The 26000-nt window shown below is 47.4% G+C and overlaps 1 protein-coding gene across 3 annotated transcripts in view; it reads right to left on the bottom strand.

Moving 5' to 3' along the window:
* The window catches only part of Adra1a (adrenoceptor alpha 1A), a 104316-nt gene extending 78725 nt beyond the window's left edge, over positions 1–25591 (bottom strand). For 2 of the 3 annotated variants that reach the window (XM_016007232.3, XM_076545245.1), the window contains exons 1-2: positions 25115–25536; positions 22241–23724 (exon numbers count right to left, since the gene is read on the bottom strand). In XM_016007232.3, the coding sequence (XP_015862718.1) occupies positions 22241–23123 (883 nt within the window). In that variant the 5' untranslated portion in view covers positions 23124–23724; positions 25115–25536. Of the gene's footprint in view, positions 1–22240; positions 23725–25114 lie in introns of all 3 variants that reach the window. The other variant, XM_042285060.2, reaches the window with a different exon arrangement.
* Between the last annotated feature and the right edge of the window lie 409 nt (positions 25592–26000).

Genomic DNA, 26000 nt, shown 5'->3' with positions numbered 1-26000 from the left:
CAAATCCAGGACTTGTCTGAATCTCCATCGTAAGAAGCCAGCTTGGACCTAGTTAAAGATCAAATCACTGAGGCCACCTTTGGAGTCTAGGGGACAGGCAGAAAACCCAAGCTTCCTGTATTAAACAAACTACAGCTGGCCAGGTGCTCTCCAATGAAATACAATGAGACTTTCATTCTCTTTAATTTAATTCAATAAATATTTATTCAGCCCTTACTACTGATGCCTAGTAGGTCTTGAGAATTCAAATATGATTAAGACAGATCCAGGTTAGGCACGTAGAATAAGTTCTGGGGCTTAAGTACTGATCCCTAAGCCAGCCCAGCTGTCCTGCTGATAGAGCACAGAGGCCTGCCTGGGGACAAGGGAGCTTTCTAAGGGTACACAGGGCAAGGAAGAGTTTGGGCCGTTTAGGTGCTGGAACTCATTGGACTGCCCTGGATTCCATTACTACAAAGTAAGCAAGCAAACAAAAGCAATGGCAGATAAAATCCAAGTCCAAGGCGGGGCGGCGGTGGTGGCGCACGCCTTTAATCCCAGCACTCGGGAGGCAGAGCCAGCCAGATCTCTGTGAGTTCGAGGCCAGCCTGGGCTACCAAGTGAGTCCCAGGAAAGGCGCAAAGCTACACAGAGAAACCCTGTCTCGAAAAACAAAACAAAACAAAACAAAAATCCAAGTCCAAGGTGCTCCTCTGTAGCCCTGGGCTTCAGGGAACCTCTCATCCCTTCTCTGGATACACACCTCCACACCACACAGGGCCACCTCCTCTCAGAGATAAGCTATCTGTCCTCCAACCAATCCTCTCAGATTTGGAAGGAGAGTACAAATCATCATGACTCCGACTTCGTTCTTAGCTGGGTAAGTTAGATATCGAACTCAAACTAGTACAAGACTAAGTTTTCACATGGAAGAGCTGCTATTGAGGGACAGAGAGAGTCTGGTTGCTTACGAATGTGGGGATCTAAAGTATGTGATATAGGGTTGGGGTGATGGCCCAGTCCACACAGTACCTGACATCTAGGTACAAGGACCTGATTTTGAGCCTCAGAATCTGTTTTAAACAAAGCCAGGCGTGCGGGTAAGCATCTCTAATCTCGGCACTCGAGAGGCAGAGGCAGGCGGACCTCGAGGACTCAATGGCCAGCCAGCTTAACCTACTTGGTGAGCTTCAGGCCGGAGTAAAACTCCGTCTCAAAGCATAAGGTGAGCACCAGGGAGGAGCAACACCTCAGATTGACTTCTGGCTTCCATAGTCCCCTCCCCCCACAGCCGCACCCGTACCTCCCACCCAGCACACAAAACCAACATGGGGGTCAGAGAGACGGCTCATTTGACAAAGTGCTTACCACGCAAGCAGTAAGACCTGAATCTGGATTCCCAGTGCCCTCAGACAGCTGGGTGTGGTGGCATGCGCCTGCCATCTCAGTGCTGGGGAGGCAAAGACAAGAGGGTCCGTGGGGCTGGTTGGCCAGCTAGTCTAGCTGCATCAGTGAACTCCAGGTTCAGGGAGGGCCCCTGTCTCAAAACGTAAGGTAGAGAGTGATTAAGAAAGACACCCAGCATCAACCTCTTGTCTCCAGAAGCATGTTCATCCACACATCCACACATCCACACAGACACATACACATGGACACGAGTGCATACAGGCATGCATATACACACACACACACACACACACACACACACACACACACACACACACACACACACACAGAGAGAGAGAGAGAGAGAGAGAGAGAGAGAGAGAGAGAGAGAGAAATTGAGATTCAAATGCCCGCTAATTGTCTCAACAGATGATAGGTTGTGAGCCTAGAGTGATACTCTGACCCCCTTTGACTATACCTGTGTGACTATCAGAGCCCTGTGCTGAGCACTTGGTCACAGGCCAACTGTGAAGGCAGAGGTCTTTGGAGTCTGGCATTCACTAGGGTTTCAGTGTGTTTCTTAAAGCTATTCTGAACCCTAGTCCAGTCTGGGATAGCTCTCCAGAAGAGATGCACTGGCATTCATTTTAAGAAGTAGAAGTGATGTGGTGGAAGGAGCATGTATTTTTCTCTGTCCTTCCCAGAGACTGGAAATTCGAAGAAAGGAGGGCCTGGGGATGGAGAGGGCATGGAGTCAGGGGAGAACACACAAACTGATTTCATGACTCCTCTGTGACTGGAGGGTCAGGCAAGTTAAGTTAGCCAAGGTCAAGAGAGAGAAAGGCCCTTGGCACTACCTCCTGCCATATGTTCTCCATATGAGACACTTTGGCATGGAGCTGCACACTGACCTTGGACCTTGCTTCCATCCGCGAGCCTGGGTGAATCACAGGAAGGCAATACGCAGTTTCTCAAGTTCGTGTTTGGCTCACGCTGTCAAATCTCCATCCTGACCCTTGTGAAACACTATTACCCAAGAACACTCAGAGAGAGTCAACATTAGTAAACTAAGGGCCTGTGGCTATAATTCCCTTCTAAGGGACACAATTGGACTGTAGAGATGCTCACAGTGGGATGCAGGCAGTGGGCTGACTTTGAGAGGACAGGAATTCTGGGTAGCACTGAGAACTTGGTCCCCACAGTAGTAGGATGTGGGAAGGCAGTGACTGGGTGGGAGATGGTACTGTGCACAGGATTTTTCTTTCTGGTATTTGTCCCAGAAGATCCATTTGATATTGGCACCTGACCTTTGACACACATCCAGTTTTTGCCAATGGCTTCTACACAAACATCATTATTTATATCAGCCGAGATAAAGGCAGTTACAATGAAAATCCCAGACTTGGGTTTGGGAAGCATAAAGTGAGATTTATGATGACCATGGAGATGGCTTATAACAATGCACTTCTTGGGGTATTTCTTTTTTATTCTAACATTGGCATCCTTCCTTCCTTCCTTCCTTCCTTCCTTCCTTCCTTCCTTCCTTCCTTCCTTCCTTCCTTCCTTTTTTAATATGTTGTCCTGTGGAATTTGGCAAAAGAAAAATTTTAAATCAGATTAGAAATATCACCTTCCCAGCTACATAGCTGGAGCAGGAGGTTTTGATTTATTCAGACTATATTTGTTTGAAGACAAATTTAACTCTAAACGGAGAAACTGCTCAAAGGTCAAGCTTGGCCTTAGTTACTTTAGAGGAGTTGCTAAAGCACTTTTGTCCCCTGTGGGGGCTGGGCTGACACTGGGAGGTGTTATTTGTGTTATTTCCCACACCCATTTTTCCACCTCTCAGTAACAAGACAGAATTACGGCTGAAAGGAGCAAACGAATCCTTATGTGGGCATGGGCACAGCTGTGGACATGCCACTCACCATAGCTGGAGAAGACTGGCCTCTCTAGCATGCTTGTCTGAAGGGCACAGGGGACATTAAGGGCATGAGATTTGGCACCAGGGAGATCCAGACTCCGGCTCTCGCTCTGCCACACACTGGTTGCGTGACCCCGGGTAAGTTACTTCATCTCACCCTGCCACACTTTCTTTTTCAAAATGAGAACCCAAATCACTGCTCCAGCCGTCTTCAAGGGTTGCATGAGTGAACAGATAGAAAGGATTGCACATCAGGCTGCAGTGTGCTGAGGTCTAAGAACAAGCCAATCCAAAAGAAGAATCCAGGGAAGACGGAAATGAAAGTGATCCGGCGCTCTGAGACATTTCTGTCTTCCTGTCCACCTGCGGCTCCTTTCACCTGAGACCCCAAACTCTACCCCCTCCTCCTTCCCTTCACATCCATCCACATGTGAAGGTGGTCATTCCTGTGGATCCTGCCATGGGCATACTGACTGACTGTGCCACCTCGGCGCCATGTGGGAGACAGACCTCTGTGTGCCTCTATGAGGAAGTTTCTAGATTTGGATAACTGAGGTGAGAAGACCCACACTGAAGGCGTGGGGGGTGGGCACCATTCCAAGGGACGGGTTTCTGGGCTGAATGAAAAGGAGAGAACAAATATGAACATTGATCTCTCTGCTTCCTGACCGCAGGCACAATGGAGCCCCATGCCTCATATCTGTGCCACCACGGCTCCCTGACTATGATGGACTGTAACCTCGAACTGTGAGCCAGAGTAGACCCCTTGCTTCCTTACATTGCTGTCTTAGTTGGTTTCTATTACTGTGATAAAACACCGTGACCCAACCTGGGGAAGAAAGGGTTGCTTCAGCTTGTGACTATTAGACATCACTGAGGAGAATCAGGGGAGGAACTCAAGGCAAGAACACGGAGGCAGAGACAGAAGCAGAAGCCATGAAGGAACTCTGTTTACTGGTTTGCTCCTCATTGCTTGCTCAGCCCACTTTCTGATACAATTGAGGACCCTTCTAGGGGTGGCCCGGCCCACAGTGAGCTAGGCCTTCCCACATCAATCATTAATCAAGACAATGCCCAACCGTCTTGCCTACACGTCAATCTTTTTTGTTGTGTTTGTCTTTTATTTTTTCAAGACAGGGTTTCTCTGTGTGGTTCTGACTGTCCTGGAACTAGCTCTCTGTAGACCAGGCTGGCCTCAAACTCAGAGATCTGTTTGCCTCTGCCTCCTGAGTGCTGGGATTAAAGATGTGCGCCACCAGTGCCCAGCTGCCTGCAGGCCAATCTGGAGACATTTTCTCAGTTGAGAAACCCTTTCCAGGTCCTGAATGCTATACAACCTGAGATGGGGCTTTGCTGCCAATGAGAACTCTTTCCCACTCGGCGTGGAGTCTGGTAGGTTACGGATGACCTCAGGTGACCGCCACCGTGCTCCTGTGGCTTTCTTTCCCTCTGCCCTTGTTGCTATCTTTGACAATTGTCTTTTTTTCCCTCTTATCAGGATTTTATACTATCCTGAATGTCTACTTCTCTCAAACCTCAGGTAGATTATGTTTTTTGTTCTGTTCCTTCCTTCCAATTGCATCCATGTCTAAAAATTCATCTCCTAGCCCTCCTTGAGAAATGCCCAGTGTCTCTTATTCATGATTTCCCCAGTGGCATCAGGAACAGGGAAATGGGTTGCTAGCTCTCTCCTCCTCAAAGCACTGATATTGGTCCTGATCTCTAAAGCAGTCTTACCCAAAAGAACACTTTGAGGAGACGGACTATTTATCTCTATTCGGTCCAATATGGGCGCCACTAGCTCCATGTAGAGATGGAACACTTGCAGTGTGGTGACGCTGACTTTTAACTTTACGTAATTTCAATTTAATTCCTATGACCCTTGGGAAGTTCTTAGATACCATGTGTCTAGGGGCATCTTGTAGGGCAGCACTTCTACAGAATAATATTGGTTGAATATTATCTAAACTCAAGGTCTGTTGGGGCCACCTGCTTGCCCATCACCTCTACCTATGTAGTATTCCACATGGCTCTCCACCCATGAGTGCCCACGAATTCCACTCTGATCCTCCCATATGTGTGTGACCTCTGACTCCTACTGATCTGCCTTGAAATGTTTCCACTCTCTTCCCGGTCTTCTGTGTCTCCCTGTCATATCTCTGCCATTAAAATCTGAGAATCAGCCTGAACCTCTCATCTCCACACATGCTTCTGAACTTACTCTAACCCTATTTCTTTATGTTTCTTAGCTGTTTGCAAATTCTCAGTGGTTTCTCACTTCTTCTTAGTTCAAGACTCAAATGTTTATCTGGTTTTCAAAAAGACTTTAAGAATAATGTCCCACCTAATCGGATCATTGTTTACTCCATGACTCTTTCAATCTATACGACACTTACACACACACACACACACACACACACACACACACAATCCACTGATTATCTCACTAGGCTATTCTCATGCATTTCCTATGCCCGCTCTTGGCATTTTGACCAGCTTTTCCAATCCTACTCTTCAAGACTCCATTGAATTCCTTTTCTCCAAGGAGTATCTTGTGACTACCTAAGCTCTCCCTCCCTGCTCCATCGTATCTCTGAGCTTCTGGACCATTCCTAACACACATGATTTCGTCCCGATGACTGTTGTTTCGTCTCAAAGTAGGCCGTGGGTCTTCTTCCAAGTACCTCACGAGACTCAGCTCAGGACTGAGGGTACAGTAAATACCCCTGTGCTTCCTAAGAACTCATGATTAATCAGCAAGTTCAGGGTCAGCACTGGATATGAACAAACCAGAGAACCCAGTGGACATTAGACCACAGAGTTAATCATTTGCTCCCTGCTTCCCCGATCCCCTGCTCCTGGTGCCTTTCTCTGGCTTGAACTCCTTTGTTTCTCCCCTTCGTGCAGGGGACAAGAAGAGCTATTAATATCCGGGGTGGGCTGGAAAGTGTGGGGTTGTCTGTTTTCTCCTGAAGTGACTGCCACAGTTAATGCTGCATTTGCCAAAGAAAATTAACGTGACAAGGAAGAAAACACCGGCAGAGCTTCTCTCGCGTAGTAGCTTGGTAGCATCAGCTAAATTATTTATCATCTACGAACCCCATTAACAGGAGCAGAAAATGTGATAAAAAAAAAATACTCTTAAAGCCCTACCAGCAAACTATAGAGTAAAATAAGCTATGATCTTGGACTGGTTATGCCCGAGGCAGACCATATGCACCTCAGGGATGGCCTGAGCTTGTGATCTGAAGAGATAATCCAGAAAGGTGACAATCAATCAAAGAGACTGATTAAGGTACAAATTTGAAGACTGTAAGTGAAACAGAAGGAGAATTGTCGGGAAGCACAGTGGATCCAGGAGTAACCCAGAAGCACGCCATGCCTTAGCCAGCAGAGCTCAGGGGTGCCATCAGTGTTAGCTGCACAAACCAAATGTGGCTATTAATCATCTTGGTGTATTTCTAAGTGGAGACCGGAAATCCTCAGAGTTCTGAGCCCTGTGAGGTAACTACCTACAATTCCTTTCCCCAAATCTTTGGAGTTAAATGTGTTTTGAAATTTAGATTTTCATGAAGGTAAAGAGTCATATACTACATATTATATAATATTTCTAGTGAGGTATGTGCCCAAATAAAATATGAACACTTGTGAAACATATTGTATGAGTTGAAAATCTACAAATAGGTTCATGAGTTCAGATTGCATTCTCTGCCAAGAGAGTTCTCAACAGGTCAGGCTATGGTCCCCATTATTATTTTAATTATAACTATTTACAAGGTGCCTCTTGCTCACTTACTATGTGTAGACACTGAGTGATCCTATCAGGAAGATTAGCATCTTCATATCTTGGAATATTTAAAAATAATTTATCAGCACCACAACTTGTTAATATTGAACCTTCTGTCATGGTAGGTTTTGGAATTAGACATCCCAAAGAAAACATGATTCTGTACTACACTACACAATTTTCTATAAGAAGTAATAATCTTTGAAAGCTTCCATTTAGTATCCAGAGATATAAAAAATAGTGAGTAGCAATTTCAAAACTTACTCCAAACTACAATAGACAGAACAGTGTGTTGCTAACGTAAAGATAACATACCTGTGGGATACGCAATTGGACTCCACATAGTGGGGTGGGAGCCCGTGAGATGGTTCAGTCAGTATCGTGACCGCCAAACAAGCATGAGGACCCCAGTTCTGACCTCAGGCACCGATGTTAACAACAACAACAACAACAACAACAAAAGAAAACAAAAAAGAAAGAAAAGAAAAGAAAGCTAGGAGCCGTGTCTCATGACTGTAACCAGTGCCCGTGGGGCAGAGGCGGACACAGCTGGCCGTCTCTGAGTGGTGAGCTCTAAGTCCACTGAGGCTATGAGAAGATGGTGGACAGCAGTCGAGAACACAGTCACCCTCAGGCCTCTATATGGGCATATGAGCAATGTGTCCGCGTGCCACAGCTGCTCAGCGGGGGAGAGAGCGGTCACTTCAGTCATGGTGCTGAAACAGCTGGATCTCTCCATGCTGAAGAAAAAGGGTGGGACCGTACCTGACACCAAATACAAGAATCAATTCACAGCTAACCGTGAGAGCTAAAGCATGAGATTCTTATAAGTACAGGTAGGAATAAATCTTTCTAATTTTGGGTCAGACAGTGGTTCCGATATAAATCACAAACCACAAAAGGAAAAGAAGATGAACTTCATCGTGTAAAAACTCAAGACAGGCTGGGTGGCAGTGGCACATACCTTTAATCCCAGCACTCTGGAGGCAGAGCCAGGCAGATCTCTGTGAGTTCGAGGCCAGCCTGGACTACAGAGTGAGTTCCAGGAAAGGCTCAAAGCTACACAGAGAAACCCTGTCTCAAAAAACTGAAAAAAACAAAAACAAAAAACAACAACAACAACAACAAAACCCAAACAAACCTCAGTGTCCATGGCTGCAATGATTACAGGCAAGAAAAGAAGATGTGGTGGCTGTGGTGACAGAACTGGGACCCTCGTGCATTGGGTGGCTGCAGACAGTGGGCCAGCTGCTGTGGGACAGGGCTGTCCAGACCCTCTGCAAACCAAACATGGAAGCCTTAGATGATTCAGCAATTCCACTTCTGATCATGTATCCAAATGAACTGCAACAGACACTCAAACCAAGACTGGTACATGAGTATTCATCTTGGCAAATATCCAAAACTAGCCCAAAGGTGGAAACCATTCAGCTGCCCATCAGTGGAAGGAGAGGTAAGTAAAACATAGTATATCCACAAAATGGCATATTAGCCAATCGCCAACAAAGCGACTACATGCTGACAAGTCACAACATGGGTGACTTTCAGAAGAGCAGGCTAAGGGAAGGACATACAGAAGGCCACACATTGTGTCATTCCTTACAGATCTGGTACTAAGGACAGGCCAGTTATGTGGACAGAGAAGGATGGATGACTGCCAGAGGCAAGAGAGGAATCACTGCTGATGGATACAGTTCCATGTGGGTGATGGAACCACAATACTCAGTGTACTGTCCAATGCTACTGAACTGACGCTTGAAAATGGTTAAAACAGCAAACTGTATGTCATGTGAATAACCACAGGTAAACAAACACATAGACACAGGACGATGGAAAGACTTTTTAAGAACCTCCAGGAATCCGGGGGCTTAAAAAAGTCATTATTTAAGATGTGGGAAGCACAGTGGGCTATGGTGGCCCATGCCGGTCATTCTTGTAGCACTTTGGAGCTGGAGACAGGAGGGTCAGAAGTTTAAGGCCATTCTTCACTCCATAAGGAGGTTGAGGTCAGCCTGATATGCATGAAATATGGCTCAAAAGTTTTCTCTTTCTAAGATTGCCAATTAGTAACCGGCCAGTGATAGTGAAATCATAAGAAAAGACAAGCCAACACCATTGTAGACCGCAGGGATCCTTCCAAAACATTTCTCATAACGAGGGACAGATCTACACAGTCAGCTCATGAATTGTAGGTTTCTAACTTGCAACTAGATGCCTGGCAATAAGCTGAATGTGAACAGCACATTTAAAAAAAAAGTGAGTGTGCAAACTGTTCCCTTCTCAAACCCTTTTTGGGCAAAGGCTACTGCTCCGCGGGCATTCCAGAATAAGGACAGCCTGTGAGCCCAGGTCAGCTCTGTCCCCTTCCTTCTGGAGAAGGCAGGCAGGCTGCTCTTCCTGCAGCAGTCCTCTCTCGGCCATTTATTGAGTCTGGAATTTGACACCATGAGTGAAGAGCAACCTGTGTTCTGATCCTCTGGCAGGGCTGCCAGCAGGAAGCGGCAGGGGGGTGGGGTGGCACCTAGTGCCCAGGCCTCAGGGTTTCCAGTCTGCTGTCACCAGCAAGGCACCGCTTGAATCCAGTTTATAGCTTGGGTATAATTTACACAGGATTCTGAAACTCGGTTTGAAAGCTACCAGCCTAACACCACGCTGTTCCCTCCTCCCCACTTCCCGGGGACAAGCAGGCAGAGTACAGAAGATGGGCAGTGTCCTGTGGGTGAGAGCCTAGGGCTTGGGTTGAACAGAGAGGCCCTTTGCACTGCCCCAGGCAAGGCGGCCACCCAGGGCAAGCAGGAAGTCACTGGCTCCCAATTGTATCTCAGTCCCTTCACTTTCTGTCAGTGTTGCAGCTTCTATCCTGAAGTCTAAGGATTAAATTGATGCCATAAATGACGTACACACATACACACACACCAATGGCACAGAAGCACCCGGTGTTCATGCTCCCCACGGGTATGCCGAAGCTCCTGTCTTCAGTGTGGCGGGGTGTGGGCAGATGGGTAGTTACTAGAACTCAATGAGGTTGTGGGGTGGAGACTTATGAGGGGACCGATGTTCTTATAAGGAGAAGAGGATTTAATTCTTTTGCCATGTGAAGACACAGGGAAGGTGACTGTCTGTGAGTCTGGAAACTGATCCTGCCTCCTCCTGAGCCTGAGCCCAGCCAGGAGTCATCACAGCCTCCAAAGCTGCGAGGAATAAATGATGCTATTTAAGCCTCCAGTCTGTGCTACTCCGTTACGGCAGCCCCAGGCTGACAAAGACGGCTTCCCATCAGGCCACACAGAAGCACCCACAAGCAACTCAGGAGCAGCGGGAGTGTACCAGCCCTCAGAGCGTTCGGCAAACTAGATCATGGATAAGGGTAAAAATGAAATGAATTGTCAAGATGCATCTATTAAACACTAAATCTGTGAAGCATACGAACTATTGATCATCTATTAATTCTAAAGCCTCAATTATTTCCATAGCTAAAAAGTTACTGAGTTTACATCTTCTGATCAGAATGGAGTTAATTAGAATTAATTTTAAGAAACCAGACAATAAAATACCAATTATTTTCAAATTAACCACTACCAAAGGACTTCTTTGACATCTACACAGAACAAAAGAAAAACCAAAATTAGAAATAAAGACCAAGCAGATGGGAAAAGAGGAGAGTAAGACATTAGGGGAAGAAATGAGAATTTGCTTAGAGGAAGATGAATAGCTTTGATTGTTATCAATCTTCAATAAGAGAGAACCAAAACACACAAACATTGTGGTCAGGCCAAAATTGAAAAACAAAACTGTAACCAGGAAATGAAACTGGTAGAGATGAAATTAACTAATTGGAAAACAGATGAAAATAATAAACTCCGAATCTGAAATTGTTGAAAGAAAATTTTAAAAAAACTAATAAAATTGACAGTCTTCCAGTTTGTCACCGTGAACAGGAATGGTGTCAGAGAAAGAGGTCGCTGTTGTCTAACGAGGAAGACGAGAAAGGTGTCCAAGAGAGGAGAAATTATAGAATGCCATGCATAAATCCAAACTGAAATGTTCAACGTCAAGGCGAAGGGAAATGGAAAATAAAAGAAAAATTATCAAACCTGACAATCAGGATAGATCAGTATCCATGGAAGGAATAGAAAGGAGCCTCCTCAAGGACTTACATCCATAAAAGGAGCCGAGCCCAAGTGTTTTATGGGGCAAATTTTTCAAAGCTTCAGGGCACACATAATTCTTACACTAGTTCAACTGTTGCTGATGGTCGGAAAAGAAGATGAAAAGTGTCACAGTTTTCTTCATAAAGCTGTTTCCCAAAGGGGGTAAAGATGATTGACTGCGCATGGAAGCTGAAATACAACTGCAAGTAAGTATTTAGTGGGTCGGCTTCCTAGTCCATCAACACCTAATCCAAAGATGTAAGATAGGACAACGGGATAGGAGAAAGTTACGTCAATGTCACCAAAAGAGACTGAAAAGAAAACCTGTGCTTGATGAAGCTGTAGATCCAGCTCTGATGAAACAGTCTTCCAAAGGGGAAATAAATTAAAGTGCACTTGCTAACAGGACCTGAATAGCAAAGGTCCTTCCTCAACTTGATGAGGTGTACTGACCCATAACCAACAGTCAGTGTCGTGTGTGTGTGTGTGTGTGTGTGTGTGTGTGTGTGTGTGTGTGTGTGTGTTTAGAGTATCAAGGCAGAACCTCCTAACGCCATTGTCACAAATGGGTTTTGGGAGACGTGTGCCTGAAGCCGAGAGACAGCAACAGTTATTGGGTCCAGAAGCACAGTGACACCAAGAGCCCAGAGGTTTCCGGGAAGAGTAGACACTCACAACTGCACGGGATCATTTTGAAAAGGAATATTCACTCAGGAGTCTTAAACCAGGAGGTCTTAAACGGATCAGCGTCCCTTACAAACACGTAGGGAGCTGTGGAGGAACATAGGGAAATAAAGTGATACAGAGGCACAACAATTCAGTTAGTGTGGCACCAACACCCAAGGACAGAGACTGAGGAATGGGAGAGAAGTAAGACAGATTCACGGTCCCTGTTACATGACAACCAGCAGTTTCAAAGTATGATCCGATCCGATAGATTATTCGATAAATCTATGGGGACGGATCTAAAACCATTTCAAAATTAATACAGTTATGGGTCGTCTACCAAGATACAAACAAAAACTTCCAGATAGAATATACACCACGCTTTGGAAGAAATCGGCTATCTGACTCACACTGGGGAAGCGCCTCCAAGTATCCCCAGAGGACACATTCCATGAAGAAATGGATTAAAATATTTGACTGCATAGCTATTTTCTATGTCTACATGACTGAAAAAAAAATAAACCCCATAAAACGCAAATAAAAATGGTCACCGTGTATAAGGATTAGATAAATATATCTCCAGTCTTCTCTTTAAACCCATTTTTGTCTCTCAGCAGTCCGTTAGCTATGGTTGTTCTATAGAAGCTGGGTGCCCCCTGGGAAGTTGGGGGGCAAGATTCAAAGCAGAATCCTACTTATTTGCCAAAGGAAGAGTCCTCAGCCCTGTCTACTCTGGGGGACTGTGAAGAGAGGGAGGGAGATGTTCTGAGCTCCCTCCTCAACACAGCTCCAGGAGCCAATAAAATGACAAAGGAGGACAGGGAAGGTTCTCACACTCTCCATTCCCGGTGTGTGGGGAAGGCAGTCTGGCGCGGAGGGCTGTGCAGCTGACCAGAGACAGACAGAAGCCTGGGCCGGTACACACGTGCAAGGAGCTCATAGACCTCTCTGTGCTGGGACCGGGATGCAAACACCACTGAGAATTTGGCTTGGGAGTTAGCAGAGGTGGGCAAGGGGGCTCTTGGGACAGAGTGACTCCCTGCCTAATGGCAATAGAGCAAGTGGACCCTAGCCAGGGATGGTGGGATCACGGTCAGGCCTTGAGGGTCTATAACGGAAGGGAGGGTAGAGTGTGGCTGGCTCACCAGGTGATCAGCTTGAGGCTCCTCAGGTGTAAGAGTCAGAAACTAGATACCCACGGGCCAGCCACTGTGCTAACCAACCTCTCTTTGCAGGAGGCTGAAAAACCACAAACTAACCAGACAAACTCAGGGTCATCGTCTGTATACTAAACATCTTGTAATGGGTTCCGTAAAGCCTTGCTCCCAGGACTGGCAGTTTGGGGTGACACTGTGGACCTTCAGTGGGTGGGAACTTATAGGAAGTCCTTATGTCACTGAGAGTGAGCTCCAAGGTGGATAGGGGATTCCTGTTCTCTCATCTTTGGTTGATTTTCTGGCTCACGAAGTTAAGTACTTGCTCTGCCATAGTCTCCCATCATGCTGCACTGTCTTTATCAGAAGCCCTAAGCAGTGAGGCCCCTAAACCTTGGACTGCAGTCTGCTGAGCCGTGAGCCCCAACAAGCCAATCTCCTTGGGTAACCCATCATAGCAGTGGTTCTCAACCTCTGGGTCATGACCCCTTTGGGGCTGAATGACCTTTCTCGGGGGTAGCCTAAGATCATCAGAAAACACAGATATTTATATTTTGCCACATAACAGTAGCAAAATCAAAGTTATGAAGTAGCAATGAAATAATTTTATGGCTGGGGGTCAGCACAACATAACTATATTAAAGGACTGCAGCATTAAGAAGGTTGAGAACCACTGTCTTATAGTGATGGGAAGCTGACTAACACAAGCCCTTATTTCCTATCTCTGACAACCCTGGGGTTTTACAAGAATCTGGCATAGTCAGCATGTTTGAGGTAAGTTCTAGAAGGGCAAGTCCTCTGCTCTGAGGGCTCTCTGCTCCACGGGTATATGTTGACATCTCAGCCTTCAATAGAATGGTGTTAGGAGGTAGGGGCTTTGGGATGGGATGAGGGAAAAGGCCCCCCAAACTCCCTTCTTCCATCATGACAGCTAGAACAATGTATGAACCAGAACATATGGCCTTGCTACAAACCCAATCTGCTGGTTCCTTGATTTGGACCCACCAGTGTCAGAGCTTTGGGAAATAAGTTTCTGTTGTTTAGAAATGACCTGGTGTAGAATGACATCCAAGTGGACCAAGGCACCAAGTCATGTGAAGGAGACGGGGCAGGTAGGATGAGCCGATCTGAAGGAGCTAATTTGGGATGTTATTAAAAGTGTGAGTAGCTGTGTGTGTGTGAATGTTTGTGGTGTGTCTCTGTGTGTGCATTGCTGTGGAAATGAATAAAGCAGCTCCAACTCCTCAACCCATATGAGTTCTGCAGAAGGCAGGCAAGCCAGTGGTTATGAGTGATTACCATCTTCCATGGATGGAAGACCATAAAGAAACAGAAAAATGCCCTCAAAGCACAGACAAGCAATTTCGCCAAAGGGAAAGAAATATAAGTGACCAATACAAACGTGCAAAGAAATGTCCAAACAGCAGAGAGATCTGCTATTAAAAATGAAAGGCCTCTATGTAAGTGTCAGACTGGTGAGCTAAATTGTAGGGTGGGAAGCAGAGAAATTCATTAGACAAAGAAAATGCCTCTGAAAACATCCTCTTCCCCACCGAAAACTCTGAGGTAAGGCTATCGCTGTGTTCCTTACGTGGTGCCTGCAGAGTTAGGCTTCCTCGGGCTAAGACCTTGCCAGGCTAGGCAAGTGCTTTGAAAGAGCTAGTTATTGTTCAAAGCACTGCAGGAGTCACGGCCAATAGCTCCCAAGCCAGCAATGCATTCTTTTGAATATGACCGTATGTCTTCAAGACGGATTGGTCCTGTGGAGGGAGCTGGCGTCAATTTAAAGCCAACTGCGGGTATACTATTTGTGAGGATGAGATATGTCCTCTTGTAAATCAGAACGCAGGAGGCGCTGGCCCAAGAGGCACCCCAGAGCCGTGCAGAGGCTCCCGGAAAGAACACGTGATGCAGATCACACCTGGCAGGTGATAGCTCGGCCTGTCTGAGGCAAAAGTCTCACAACTGGTCTATCCACAATCTTGCTTTCATCAAGGCTGTGAGATGTTGAAATGTGAGCTTGTCATCTTTCTTGCCCTGGCTGTCATTGGATTAAAAACAACTTGTAAAATGGCTCTCAAACCTTGCCTGATCTGGTGCCTCTCTTTGCAGCTTCATCTGATACCCACAGGAGCATCTGCAGAATCACTGTGAGCATCAGGATGGCCCTGCCAAATTCTGTGTACATTCTGTTTTTTGTTTTGTTTTGTTTTGTTTTGTTTTGTTTTGGATAAGTTATCATGTAGCCCAGGCTGGCCCTTGAACTCACTACATAGTGGGCTTGAACTGCTGAACCTCCGGAACCTCCTGTCTCCACCTCTGAGTGCTGTGATTCCAGGTGTGCACCACATGCCTGGTTGACTCATTGCTGGGGATGGAGTCTAGTGTGCTTTCTGCCTGTTACATAAACGCTCTACCAATGGAGCCATATACCCAGCATTCCCACTCACTTTTAAGCACTAATGATCAAACATTAGTAGATCTTGGCTCAAAGGTTAGGTCATTCTGTGAGAGAATTTCGATCTTTGATGCCTAGGACCATCCTAGTATACTGTATGGGTCTTTAAGGTACCATCTAGACCCACTTTCTAGCATTGTATATGGTTTGGGGTTGTTCGTGTGTGTCTGGAAATTGGAAACCTGCAGGAAGGACAAAGAAGATCTTGAGTGTTATGCAAAGTACAGCTCATGAGAAATTCTCAGTGTAGCCAGTAGATAAAAGAGAGAGGTTATTTGACACACCCATGATGAGCACTTGGCAGGAAGACCACAATTCTCCTTCCTCCCTATGTGGATTCACTCTTCCCATATCAAGACACTGACTGATCTGCTTCTCTTTGGACTAAGGTTGAGTCTTCTCACTTGCTTTGATCCAGAAAAGAGGAAGCAGTGATGTTGGGCCCGAAGTAGATGTAGCTTGTTCCACAGAGGCCTGGTAATACTCTATCATGGAGACAAATGGTCCCACTATAAGAAAATTGATTTAGAGCATTGGAGGAATGGAGGCCACCATTGAAGGCCAGCCAGTTCTGATCACTATCCAAGCTGGGTTCTGACTTACATCCACAGACTCACATGCGGTTACAGTGGATGCTGCCTTGTGGCACTGCATTGGGGTGGTTTGTGATGAAATACTGGTCTTTTATCTTAAACTCTGATCATGATTAGATTGTCTTCACATTACTGGGAAGCAATGATTGACACCTGTTACCTGGGCACCTATTGAGGAACCAGTCATTATGTGACATGTAGAAGCCATTCTATGCATCAGTGGTATATTTTATGCATCTTTGGTATACTTTCAGCTGTCTGAAGCCTTTGCTACATATTCAGTTGTCCTGATTTTCAGGGGTTTGTCATCATTATCTCCAGTGATTCTCTAGCCACCTAAAACATAGTAGATAGTCTATGAAATTGTATTGAGTAAACGCATCATTTTCTCTGTTCCCATTTGGTAAGCATCTCGCCAGCTCTTCCTTCACCCCAACACCCCAGCTTAGAACACATTCCCCCTCACTGCCGCTGTACATTTTCTGTCTTCTGGGAAGCACAATTCTCAAATGTTCTCTGCCCATATAAGTCAAAATCCAACTTATTTATTGTCTCCTTTGATGCAGAAGCAACCATACGGGTCCAACAGCAATGGCAGGCATTGGGTTAAAACAGGGTACTAAACAAAGAATTCAGGCATGTAACTATATGCTTGATAAATGGTGCCCCCTCTTGTTTTCTAATGCGCTCTCCCTCTCATACCCCCAGGGACATGCACCATCCATGGCAACAGCCATCCCCCCCATGACAACAGCCATATGTCAACATAGCCATAATAATTTGTAGCTCGTATGAGTCCTAATAAGATCAGTAATTGTCATTTGCTCTGAGCTAGGCACTACATGGAAAGCTGGTTTGTATGGCAACTGCTGTTTTATGAGAAAGGGAGCTAAGTCTCAGCCCTCAGGAAGTGGTAGGTGACAGACAAGGGGTTAAGTACCAAAGATCTCATGCAGCTGCTGGACCTTCCCTAGGGGACAGTCTCCAGCCTTCCTTCCTTCCTTCACACAGTTGAAGGCTGACACCTTCCTAGCCTCTCCACGCTTCTCTACCGTCCACACTCACGTTTTACAAGCTGTCACTGCAACTTCAGGATGGCTGACAGCAGCCTCCAGTGTGACCTCCCTCAGCTGAATGGCTTCTGAGTTTCAGCCCAACAATGGACTCGCAGAAAGGAAAGAGGACAAGCAAGACTTGGGTTTGAAAGCCGTTCAGTTGGATTCTCACCTGCAAACACACTATTCAATCCCGCACGCATCCCAGGCTCGGTGGGGAGAAGCTTGGGGAAAAGGGGCTTACCCTAGCAATGTCAGAGTGACAAAGCCTCCTCCTGGTCTCCATGGGGACTTTTGATGGACAGGTCTCTCCTAACGCAGGCTACTCTCTAACTCACTGTAGATTGAGTGTAGTGGAGCGGAGGGTGATCTTGAACTCTTGGTCTTCCGGCTACCACCTGCCAAGTGCTGAGATCACAGGTATAAGCCATCATACCTCAGTGGTCAGAAACCGTTGGTAACGAAAAGTATTCCCTCATTGGTTTTCCTTGGACAGCACACATGTGGGTGTTTCAGTCTCAGCTTGCCACACCCCCTTCCTTCAGGACCCAGTTTTCTTTCTATCTTTTCATTCTCGAACCGCCTAATGCAGATTAATGGCCTCTTCTCTTGGGGTTTGGAAACATAATGGCATATTTATTTTTCTGTTCACATCTTGTGTGAAAAATGCATTTGAGGCTGCTAATGAAAACAAATAACATCTCACTGATGGCTCAGCTGAAGCAGTGCTGTCTTAAGAACCTGCTCCATCAGCAGTGGTATTCTAGAAGCTTCTTCAATGATTTCCAGATGACTACAACCACTATATTCCTCACCACAAGGTCCTAATACTGCTTGAGCATCAGTCTCTTGGGCCCATGCTAATTACTCACTTTGTCTCTTTAACTAGCTTGCCAGGCCCTGGGAAAGCAAGGGCATGCTGTATGCATCTTTCCATTCTTTCTGCTTTGGTATTTGGGATTTATCACCTGTCCGTATCTCCTGGGAGAAACGTCTTCGTATTCCTTTGGTGTTAGAAGGAAATTGCCAATCACATATTGGTGAGTTTAGGGATCTCCCACCTCACTGAGCAGCCTTCTAACACACTGTTAACTATAGGTTTTCAATTTTCCTCTTGATTCTGTGTCCTTTTATTTTTTACATCACAAGTCCCCTGTCACAACACCTTTACCCAAGCATTCTCACTCCTTGAGAGTGCACGTAAGCCCAGGAGAAGACTCCTTTAAGTCCCAGGCATCCACCTGTCCTTCAGGACATCAGGACTTGAGTCATTATGCCCCATCTCTTTAGAACCCGTCACCAACACAGTCCTGAGGTCCCAGGTATCCATGGTCTCTAACCCTTTCCACCATCTGTTCTGTGTGGGCTGTGATCTGACCCAGTCCATGTCCATCCATCACAGATGTGCCCTCTCTACCCTGCTCCCTAGAACTCCTATCTATCCTCAGCCACACCTCTGTAGCCATCAGCCACTTAGCTTTGGGAGAGCATCATGTAGCCTTCTTCCCTGCTCTGTTTCATATTCATGATCATAAATTCCGAATGGGCCCTTGGGACTTTACTGTCTTGACTAAATTTTCATAATACACAGACTCTTGTTCCTAAGATATTTCATGTCTTTTCAACAGACACATTCCTCATTCCTTCCCCTCTCTGCTTCTCAGCTCACTGGGGGATATTGGAGCTTTCTGAAGAGATCTCTAATGCTCTCCTCCACTTTTTCTTGCCACGGTGCTCACATCCTTGATTTCTTTGTCGTTTCCTTCTCTTGGACACTTCTCTCTGCTCTTGCCTATGCCATTGCTGTCCTGCTCTATCCGATCTTTCCCACCAGAATACAAACACCATGGCCTGTCTTCCGCTTTTGAGAACTGCCTCTGGATCTCTCCAGCAATACCCCTTCCCAACTCCCCTCTAGCAAACTCTTCCTAAGAGCTGTTTTTCCTCACCCCCCTTGATCTTCCGTTCTTCCCCGAAGACGCAGAGTTGGGCTTTTGTTCCCATCTCTTTGCAGGAGTGACCAGACCCACCTGACCACTGTCCATCAGTTAGGACTGCCTCATCATCAAGGCCACTGCTGGTGTCCAGTCCTCCATTTGCTCTGCCCAGGAGCTGTGTGTGACGCAATTGACTATTCTTATTTTTGTTGTTATTTTTCCAGACAGGGTTTCTCTGTGTAACAGCCCTGGCTGTCCTGGAACTCACACTGTAGACTAAGCTATTCGTGTTTTAAACATTTATCTTCTGCCTCGGGGATTCCACATTCTCCTCATTTTTCTCCTACCTCCTGGGCCACACTCCTCCTCGCTCTTGTCTTCTTTCTTTCCTGCCTGACACATGTCCCTTCACAGCTCCAAGTTCGCACCACTACCCACCTTGTAGATACTCAAATGTCTAATAGACGTTCCCAGCATAGCAGGAAAGCAACACTATGATGTCCCACCTTCTCCAGCCCTTCCCAGCTCTCTCTCTCTCTGTCTCTCTGTCTCTCTGTCTCTCTGTCTCTCTCTCTCTCTCTCTCTATCTCTATCTCTCTATCTCTATCTCTCTATCTCTATCTCTATCTCTATCTCTATCTCTCCCTGCCCCCCCTCAAATATATCACCCTTTACCAGTTATTCAGGTTCTGAACTTGGAAATCACACTTGATTTCTCCTTTTTTTTTTTTCGTTCCCCTGTCCACATTTGTCAGCTCCGCCTTTGAGGGAAGCATCCAGAGTGCTCCCTCTCCATTGCTTCCACTCGCCCAGTACACCAGAGTCCAAGGCCTCACAATCTCTCTCCCAGACCTTTCCGAAGCCTCCTCGCCGGTCTCCCTGTTTCCACTCTTGCTTGCAATCAGCCATTCTTCACCCAGCTACCACAACAATCATTACAAAGTACAAAGACGAGCCACTTAGTTGCTTAAATACCCGCCAACGGCTTCCAACAGCTTCCAACCGCAAGTCGACAAGTACACGATTTTTCCTTGACCAAAGAGACCTCACGTGACGTGACCTCATCTGCCCTCAGCCTCCTTTCGCCCTTGCCTCTTGCCCTTGCTTGAGCAGACGAAGCTTTCCTGTCTCTGCATCTGCTGTTGCCTCTGCCAACCTGCTCTTCCCTCTGGATTTTACAAGCTCAGTTGAGTCAATGCTCTGCTTGATTGTCTCGACACTGCATAGAACTTCCCAGACTGACCCATCGTCCTTAGGCTCCCTGGCCCCTCACTCTGCTTGCTCTCTGATAGCTCTTATAAATCCTTAACCTTTAGGGCACATTTGCGCATGTCTACTTCCTGGGCAAAGGCTTTTCTGTCTTGTTCCCCGCTAGCAGCTAAAACCAGGGTCGGCAAGCATTTGTAGAGTGAGCAAGTACAGCCATAATCGTGTACTCTCGGGGATGCAAAGAGGAGGAATGTGGGAAAAGAAGTAAACAGAGAGGCTGAAGAGTGTCCTGTAAACTCAAAGCTCCAACATCCTTCCAGGAGAAGCGTTAGGAACAGTGATAGGCAGGCACAAAGGTCATACGGTGAGTCAGCCTCTCCAGTAGCCTCGCTCTACAGAAATCCCACAACGGTAGAAATCACCTGTGTCCCTACTGTCTCAAAATGTAGCTCCTGGTCAGAGCTGGTCGTTGAGCACTTGAAAAGTGGCTAGTGGCCGGGCGGTGGTGGCGCACGCCTTTAATCCCAGCACTCGGGAGGCAGAGGCAGGCGGATCTCTGTGAGTTCAAGGCCAGCCTGGGCTACCAAGCGAGTTCCAGGAAAGGCACAAAACTACACAGAGAAACCCTGTCTCGAAAAAAACAAAAAACAAAAAACAAAAAAAACAAAAAACAAAAAAACCCCAAAAAACAAAAAACAGAAACAAAAAAGAAAAGTGGCTAGTGGGATTGAGAGAGGGAATTTGGGTATAATTTAATTTTAATCTACACTTGAACAGTTACACATGACTGGTGGCTATATCATTTGATAGAACTTGAAAAGTGTCTTTCTGCCACCTGTGGTGGCAGGATGGTAGCTTGGTTGAAAAGTCTGGTCAACATCTGGGGCACCGCTGGCACTCAAAAACTAGACCTATTATTTTGACGCAATGTTGCAAAGTATGGTTCTGTAATTGACACTGGCCTCATAGGAACTTTGGAGGGGTTGTGTTATTGTCGTTATTTGCTATAATTTATGTTTGTTAGAGTTTGTGGTAACCAGCCTGTGAGTCTGGGTTTTAGCTTACAAACTAAAAATAGCCAAGAAGTGCTTTGGGATTGCATCGAAGGCCTCTCAGAGACAGGGGACTGTTCTGAGTGGATCAGCTCGTTGATACTTAGAATGAGCTAATTAATTTTGATAACAGCTAATTTTGCATCTGCAAAAATTGGATTTGCAACATTATTGTACTGTTTTCAAGCTGTTTTCTGTAACTTCCGGGATGATTTTGGGTAAGAGTGATGTCTGCTTTCAAACTCGCTGCTGAAAATGAAAGAGTATTTGCTCACTGGGATTGATATGGTGGATTCTTAACAGTTTTTAATTGGTTTGGATGAAAAAAAAAAAACCATTTCTGTTGTCATGGGTGGCTTACCATATTCTCTTCCGTAATGAATTCAGAAAACAAAATGGGCAGACAGAGCCTAAGCAGACGCTAGAACTAACACCATGGAACGAAACATCTAACCCGATCGATCCTGCTGTCACACATTTGCCCAGAATTCAGCGTGGTGGTTATTTTATTTACAAGCCAATGGGACTCTCTTCCCACCCATTGTAGAGCACAAGCAGTATTCAGCAGTCTGCTTTGGGGACACTAAAGGGAGTGAGTAGATTTAAAATAAACAGGCGTAAAAGCATTATGAAAAGTTGACATTCTCAATAAAGAGACCAACGAATCTGGAGCAGCCAGGAGGAGCCTTCTTGGCTGCAGAGGACCAAGTGACCTAGGACCCAGTGCAAAGGAGACTGGAATAGAAAGAGGGAAATCTCTAATCCCCACCAGGGAGTCCTTCTGTGCACTTTGAAATGCAGACCCCCTCCTCCCACCCTAGGCGAGGTCTCCCGTGGAGACTCCCCTCCCTGTAAACCTTAAGCAGCAGCGGGGGCTGAGAACACTCACCAATGGGCATCACTAGGAAGAAAGGCAGCCAGCAGAGGACGAAGCAGCCCACCACGATGCCCAGAGTCTTGGCGGCTTTCTTCTCTCGGGAAAACTTGAGCAGCCTCACGGAGAAGTGAGTCTTATTCTTGGCACCGTTCACCCCACCGCCTCCTGCCGGGACATTTTTCCGGTGGATACGGAGCGTCACTTGCTCTGAGTCCGACTTGTCGGTCTTGAGGCCGGACTTGAGGCCTCGGCTTTCTCTCTTGGCCACCACGTAGACTCGGCAGTACATAACCAGGATGATGGCCAGTGGCACGTAGAAAGAGCCCAGCGCGGAGAACAGCACGTAGCCAGGTTCCTCATTAATCTGGCAGATGGTCTCATCCTCAGGGGCCGGCTGCCTCCAGCCAAACAAGGGTCCGATGGAGATGACCAGGGAAAGCGCCCAGACGCAGAGCAGAGCCCTGACGCCCCTCCTCTGGGTGACAATGGTGGGGTAGCGCAGTGGGTAGCTCACACCAATGTATCGGTCGATGGAGATGATGCAGAGGCCCATGATGGACGCTGTGCAACATAGGACGTCCACTGCCGCCCAGATGTTGCAGAAGACCCTGCCAAAGGCCCAGTAGCCCAGGATCTCAAAGATGGCTGAGAAGGGCAGTACGGTGGAGGTGAGAAGAAGGTCTGCCACCGCAAGGTTGACGATGTAGTAGTGAGTCACAGAGTGCAGATGCCGATGACAGGCCACTGAGAGGATCACTAAGATGTTCCCCAGCACCCCGAATAGGATGAGTCCCCCCAAGATCACCCCGAGCAGAATGGCCTTAGAAATGTTCACCGGTGCTGGTGGGTGGGTACAGTTGGAACCTTCGGAAACATTTTCAGCGAGAAGCACCATGGTCCCAGGGAGGGGGGCCAGGTCCGGCTCTGGACGGCCACCCTCTGGTGTGGTGGGGGCGGAGGTGGGAGTGAGGAAGCCAAGTCAAAAAACCTCAGCTTGGGGGAATCCTGCCAGCTGGGTTGGGCTGGGGAAGGGAGAGAACACACCTGTTGGAAACCACCGTGGGCAGCCCTGGCAACCCTCCGAGGGCCACACTAAGTCACAGATCATTAACGGTGACATGGCCAGGAAAGCTCTGGACTGCTGGGGACACCTTCCCTACCCTAAGCATGCAGCGAGGTTCAAGGGGTCACGCTGTGAATGCAGTCCCAGAGATTACAGGAGCTCGCTTTTCTGTGTGGTCTGATCCATCCTGTGCATTCACAGGTAAATTAGAAATTCACAAGTCTGTTGCCAGTCTTTGCCGAAAGGGTAGCAGCTAAGTGTGGCTTAGCCGTCGAAGTTCAAAAGGAACATCTGGGCATCTGGGCGCTGCAGCTGGTCGCCCAACTATGGGCTCCTGCTAGCTCCAGCCTCTAGGCGTTCTGGCGAGGTTGCATGGGTCTGAAATATTTGCTGAGACCGAAGCGGCCCTGGAGCTTCGTTCATTTGAATCCAGCTGAAAATAAAAAGCGCAAAGAAAAAGGCGGACGGTGAGCCAGGGCCCGGAGACAGCCAGGCCCTGCTGAGCTCGCCCAGTAACCAGACTCCTGCTGGGAGCCCGCTGCTCTGCAGTCCAGGAGTGGCTTTGTGCGGCCTTGACGCAGGCGATGAGTAGACACAGGAGGGGATCGCGTGCTCTGTCCCTTTTCTCAGTCCTCCCCAATCCTCCCCTCTGGGAGGCTGCCTTCTAGTGCTCCACCTCCCCGTGGCTGACCAAGTTCAATACCCAAAACAAAAATCAAGCAGAAAAACAAAACAAAACCCCCTAAACAAACAAACAGAACAACATCCCCACCTCAAATAATGACAACCAAACCCCAAGCTGCAGTAGCTGGAAGCTGGATTTCCGAGAGCCAGGATGGAGAAAATAAAAGCCCCGAAACGCCCCCTCCCTGCACCACCACCCCAGCTCCACAGCCTTGTCTGCGGCGGCGGGTTGTCGCACAGAGTCAAGCGGGTGGAAATCTGGAGGATCCTCCGGGTTGCCTTTTGAACAGGTTGCACCACAGTCACCTGGAGAGGGCGGCCTGGGAGAGCGAACCTCAGAGAGCACGGAACCGCAGGGCCACGCGCACGCTCACTCCCGCGGAATTGGCGCTCGTGGGAGCAGAGCGCGCGAGTCTGTCTACCTGCCAAGCTACCCGCGCGCGAGAGCCAGGTTCTCAGCAAAGCTGATCCCCAGGGCTAAACAGGGCCCTGATGGATTCAGGCAGGATCTCCAAGGGGCGCCCGCCCTACGGATTCCAGCCTCTAGCCACACCCGGGCTTCTGGGGAGCTGAATAGGAGCGCATCACTCCTCGGACCAGGCTTTGCGAGTAACAGTCACTGCGGATTCCCCAAGGGTCTAAAAAAAAAAAATCAAACCTGCGTGCCAGCAGTCGGGGATGTCTGGGACTTTCTGGGCCAGGGGTCATGATCTACCTAAATAACCCGATTTCTACAACTGCAAAGGACTAGGAAACGTGGGACAGGAGTGCCGGGCTTGGGGACATGCACACTTGGTCTTTTGAGGTTGAGCCCCAAGGCAGGGATCTCAGGCGAAGGCTGCTGTGAAAATCCCAAGTTCAAGCCTTCACAAGCGATATCAAAAACACGCCACTGCGGAACCCGCTTTCTCCCATCTGGGGTCTATAACTGGGTTAAAATGACACTTGTTAACTAGAAGGTAACTTCTCATGGCAAATCAGGAAAACACAGAGCTCTGGGGTGCTGGTATTCAAGTCGGGTCCCAAAGCGAAGACGCAGGGCTAAGTGGAGGTCCAGTGTCAACTGGAAGCCAGGCACACCTGCCCACCCCCACCCGGCCCTGCGGGATGCCTGCGCCGGGCACCGCAGCGCTACTCACCTGCTGCGCGGATGCGGAGGCCCGGGCGTGGGGAAGAGCGGACCTTCAGTCCTTGCAGCGCCCGCTGCTTCTCTGCAGGGAGGAGAGGGGACGGTCTCCAAAGACCAAGTCCCAGTCCTTAGCACCCGCTGACTCACCCACCACTGCCGAGCACCTTAAACTCCGGGCTCGCTTCTGCTTCTCCTAGATCTTTTTAAAATTAAAGACTGGTAACAGAGAAAAGAAAAGACAAATATAACGAGCCAATAACTCCGCGATCACCGGTTTGATATTCAGTTCCTGGACACCAGAAAAGAGAAGCGAGGAACTTTGCGGCTCTGGTTGACGTAGTACAGGCAGTAGCCCAGAGAGTACCGTAATCTCCAGCTGTTACCGTATTCCTCTGCGGCAACCCGCACAATCTCGTAAACCTCGGAGTTGGTGTCTTTCTCCTTCCTGCCTGGAAGTGGATTCATCTTGCCCCTCTCTGTTTCTCTGTCCCTCTGTGTCTCTCTTCCCCCTTTCCTTTTCTCTCCTCCCTATCTTCACTCTAGATCCCTCTCCCTCCTTCCCTTCTCTGGGTCTCCACCTATCAATGGGCTGATGCATACATTAAAAACAAACCAACAAACAAACACAGATATCCTTTCAAGTTTTTACTGAATACACCATGTGTTTACATAAATTGCCCAAAGGTTACTTTAAAAAGTTGAGTCACAGCCCAGGTTTATTTAAGTCAGGAAGTGGTGTCAGAAGTGTAAGTGCACGGCATTGTCTGCAGATGTTTAAAAAGTTCGCAAACCAGAGAAGACTGCCTAAGCTTGATTGCAATAGTTTCAGGGAAAAAAAATATGATCCAACTTTCATTTGGTTAGATGGCGTTTTAAAAATTGTATGTTCTCAAGGC

This window comes from Peromyscus maniculatus, chromosome 9 (genome assembly GCF_049852395.1).
Source record: "Peromyscus maniculatus bairdii isolate BWxNUB_F1_BW_parent chromosome 9, HU_Pman_BW_mat_3.1, whole genome shotgun sequence".
NCBI classification, from domain to species: Eukaryota; Metazoa; Chordata; class Mammalia; order Rodentia; family Cricetidae; genus Peromyscus; species Peromyscus maniculatus.
Note: the sequence above shows the minus strand (reverse complement) of the source record. Positions and strands in the feature narration are given on the sequence as shown.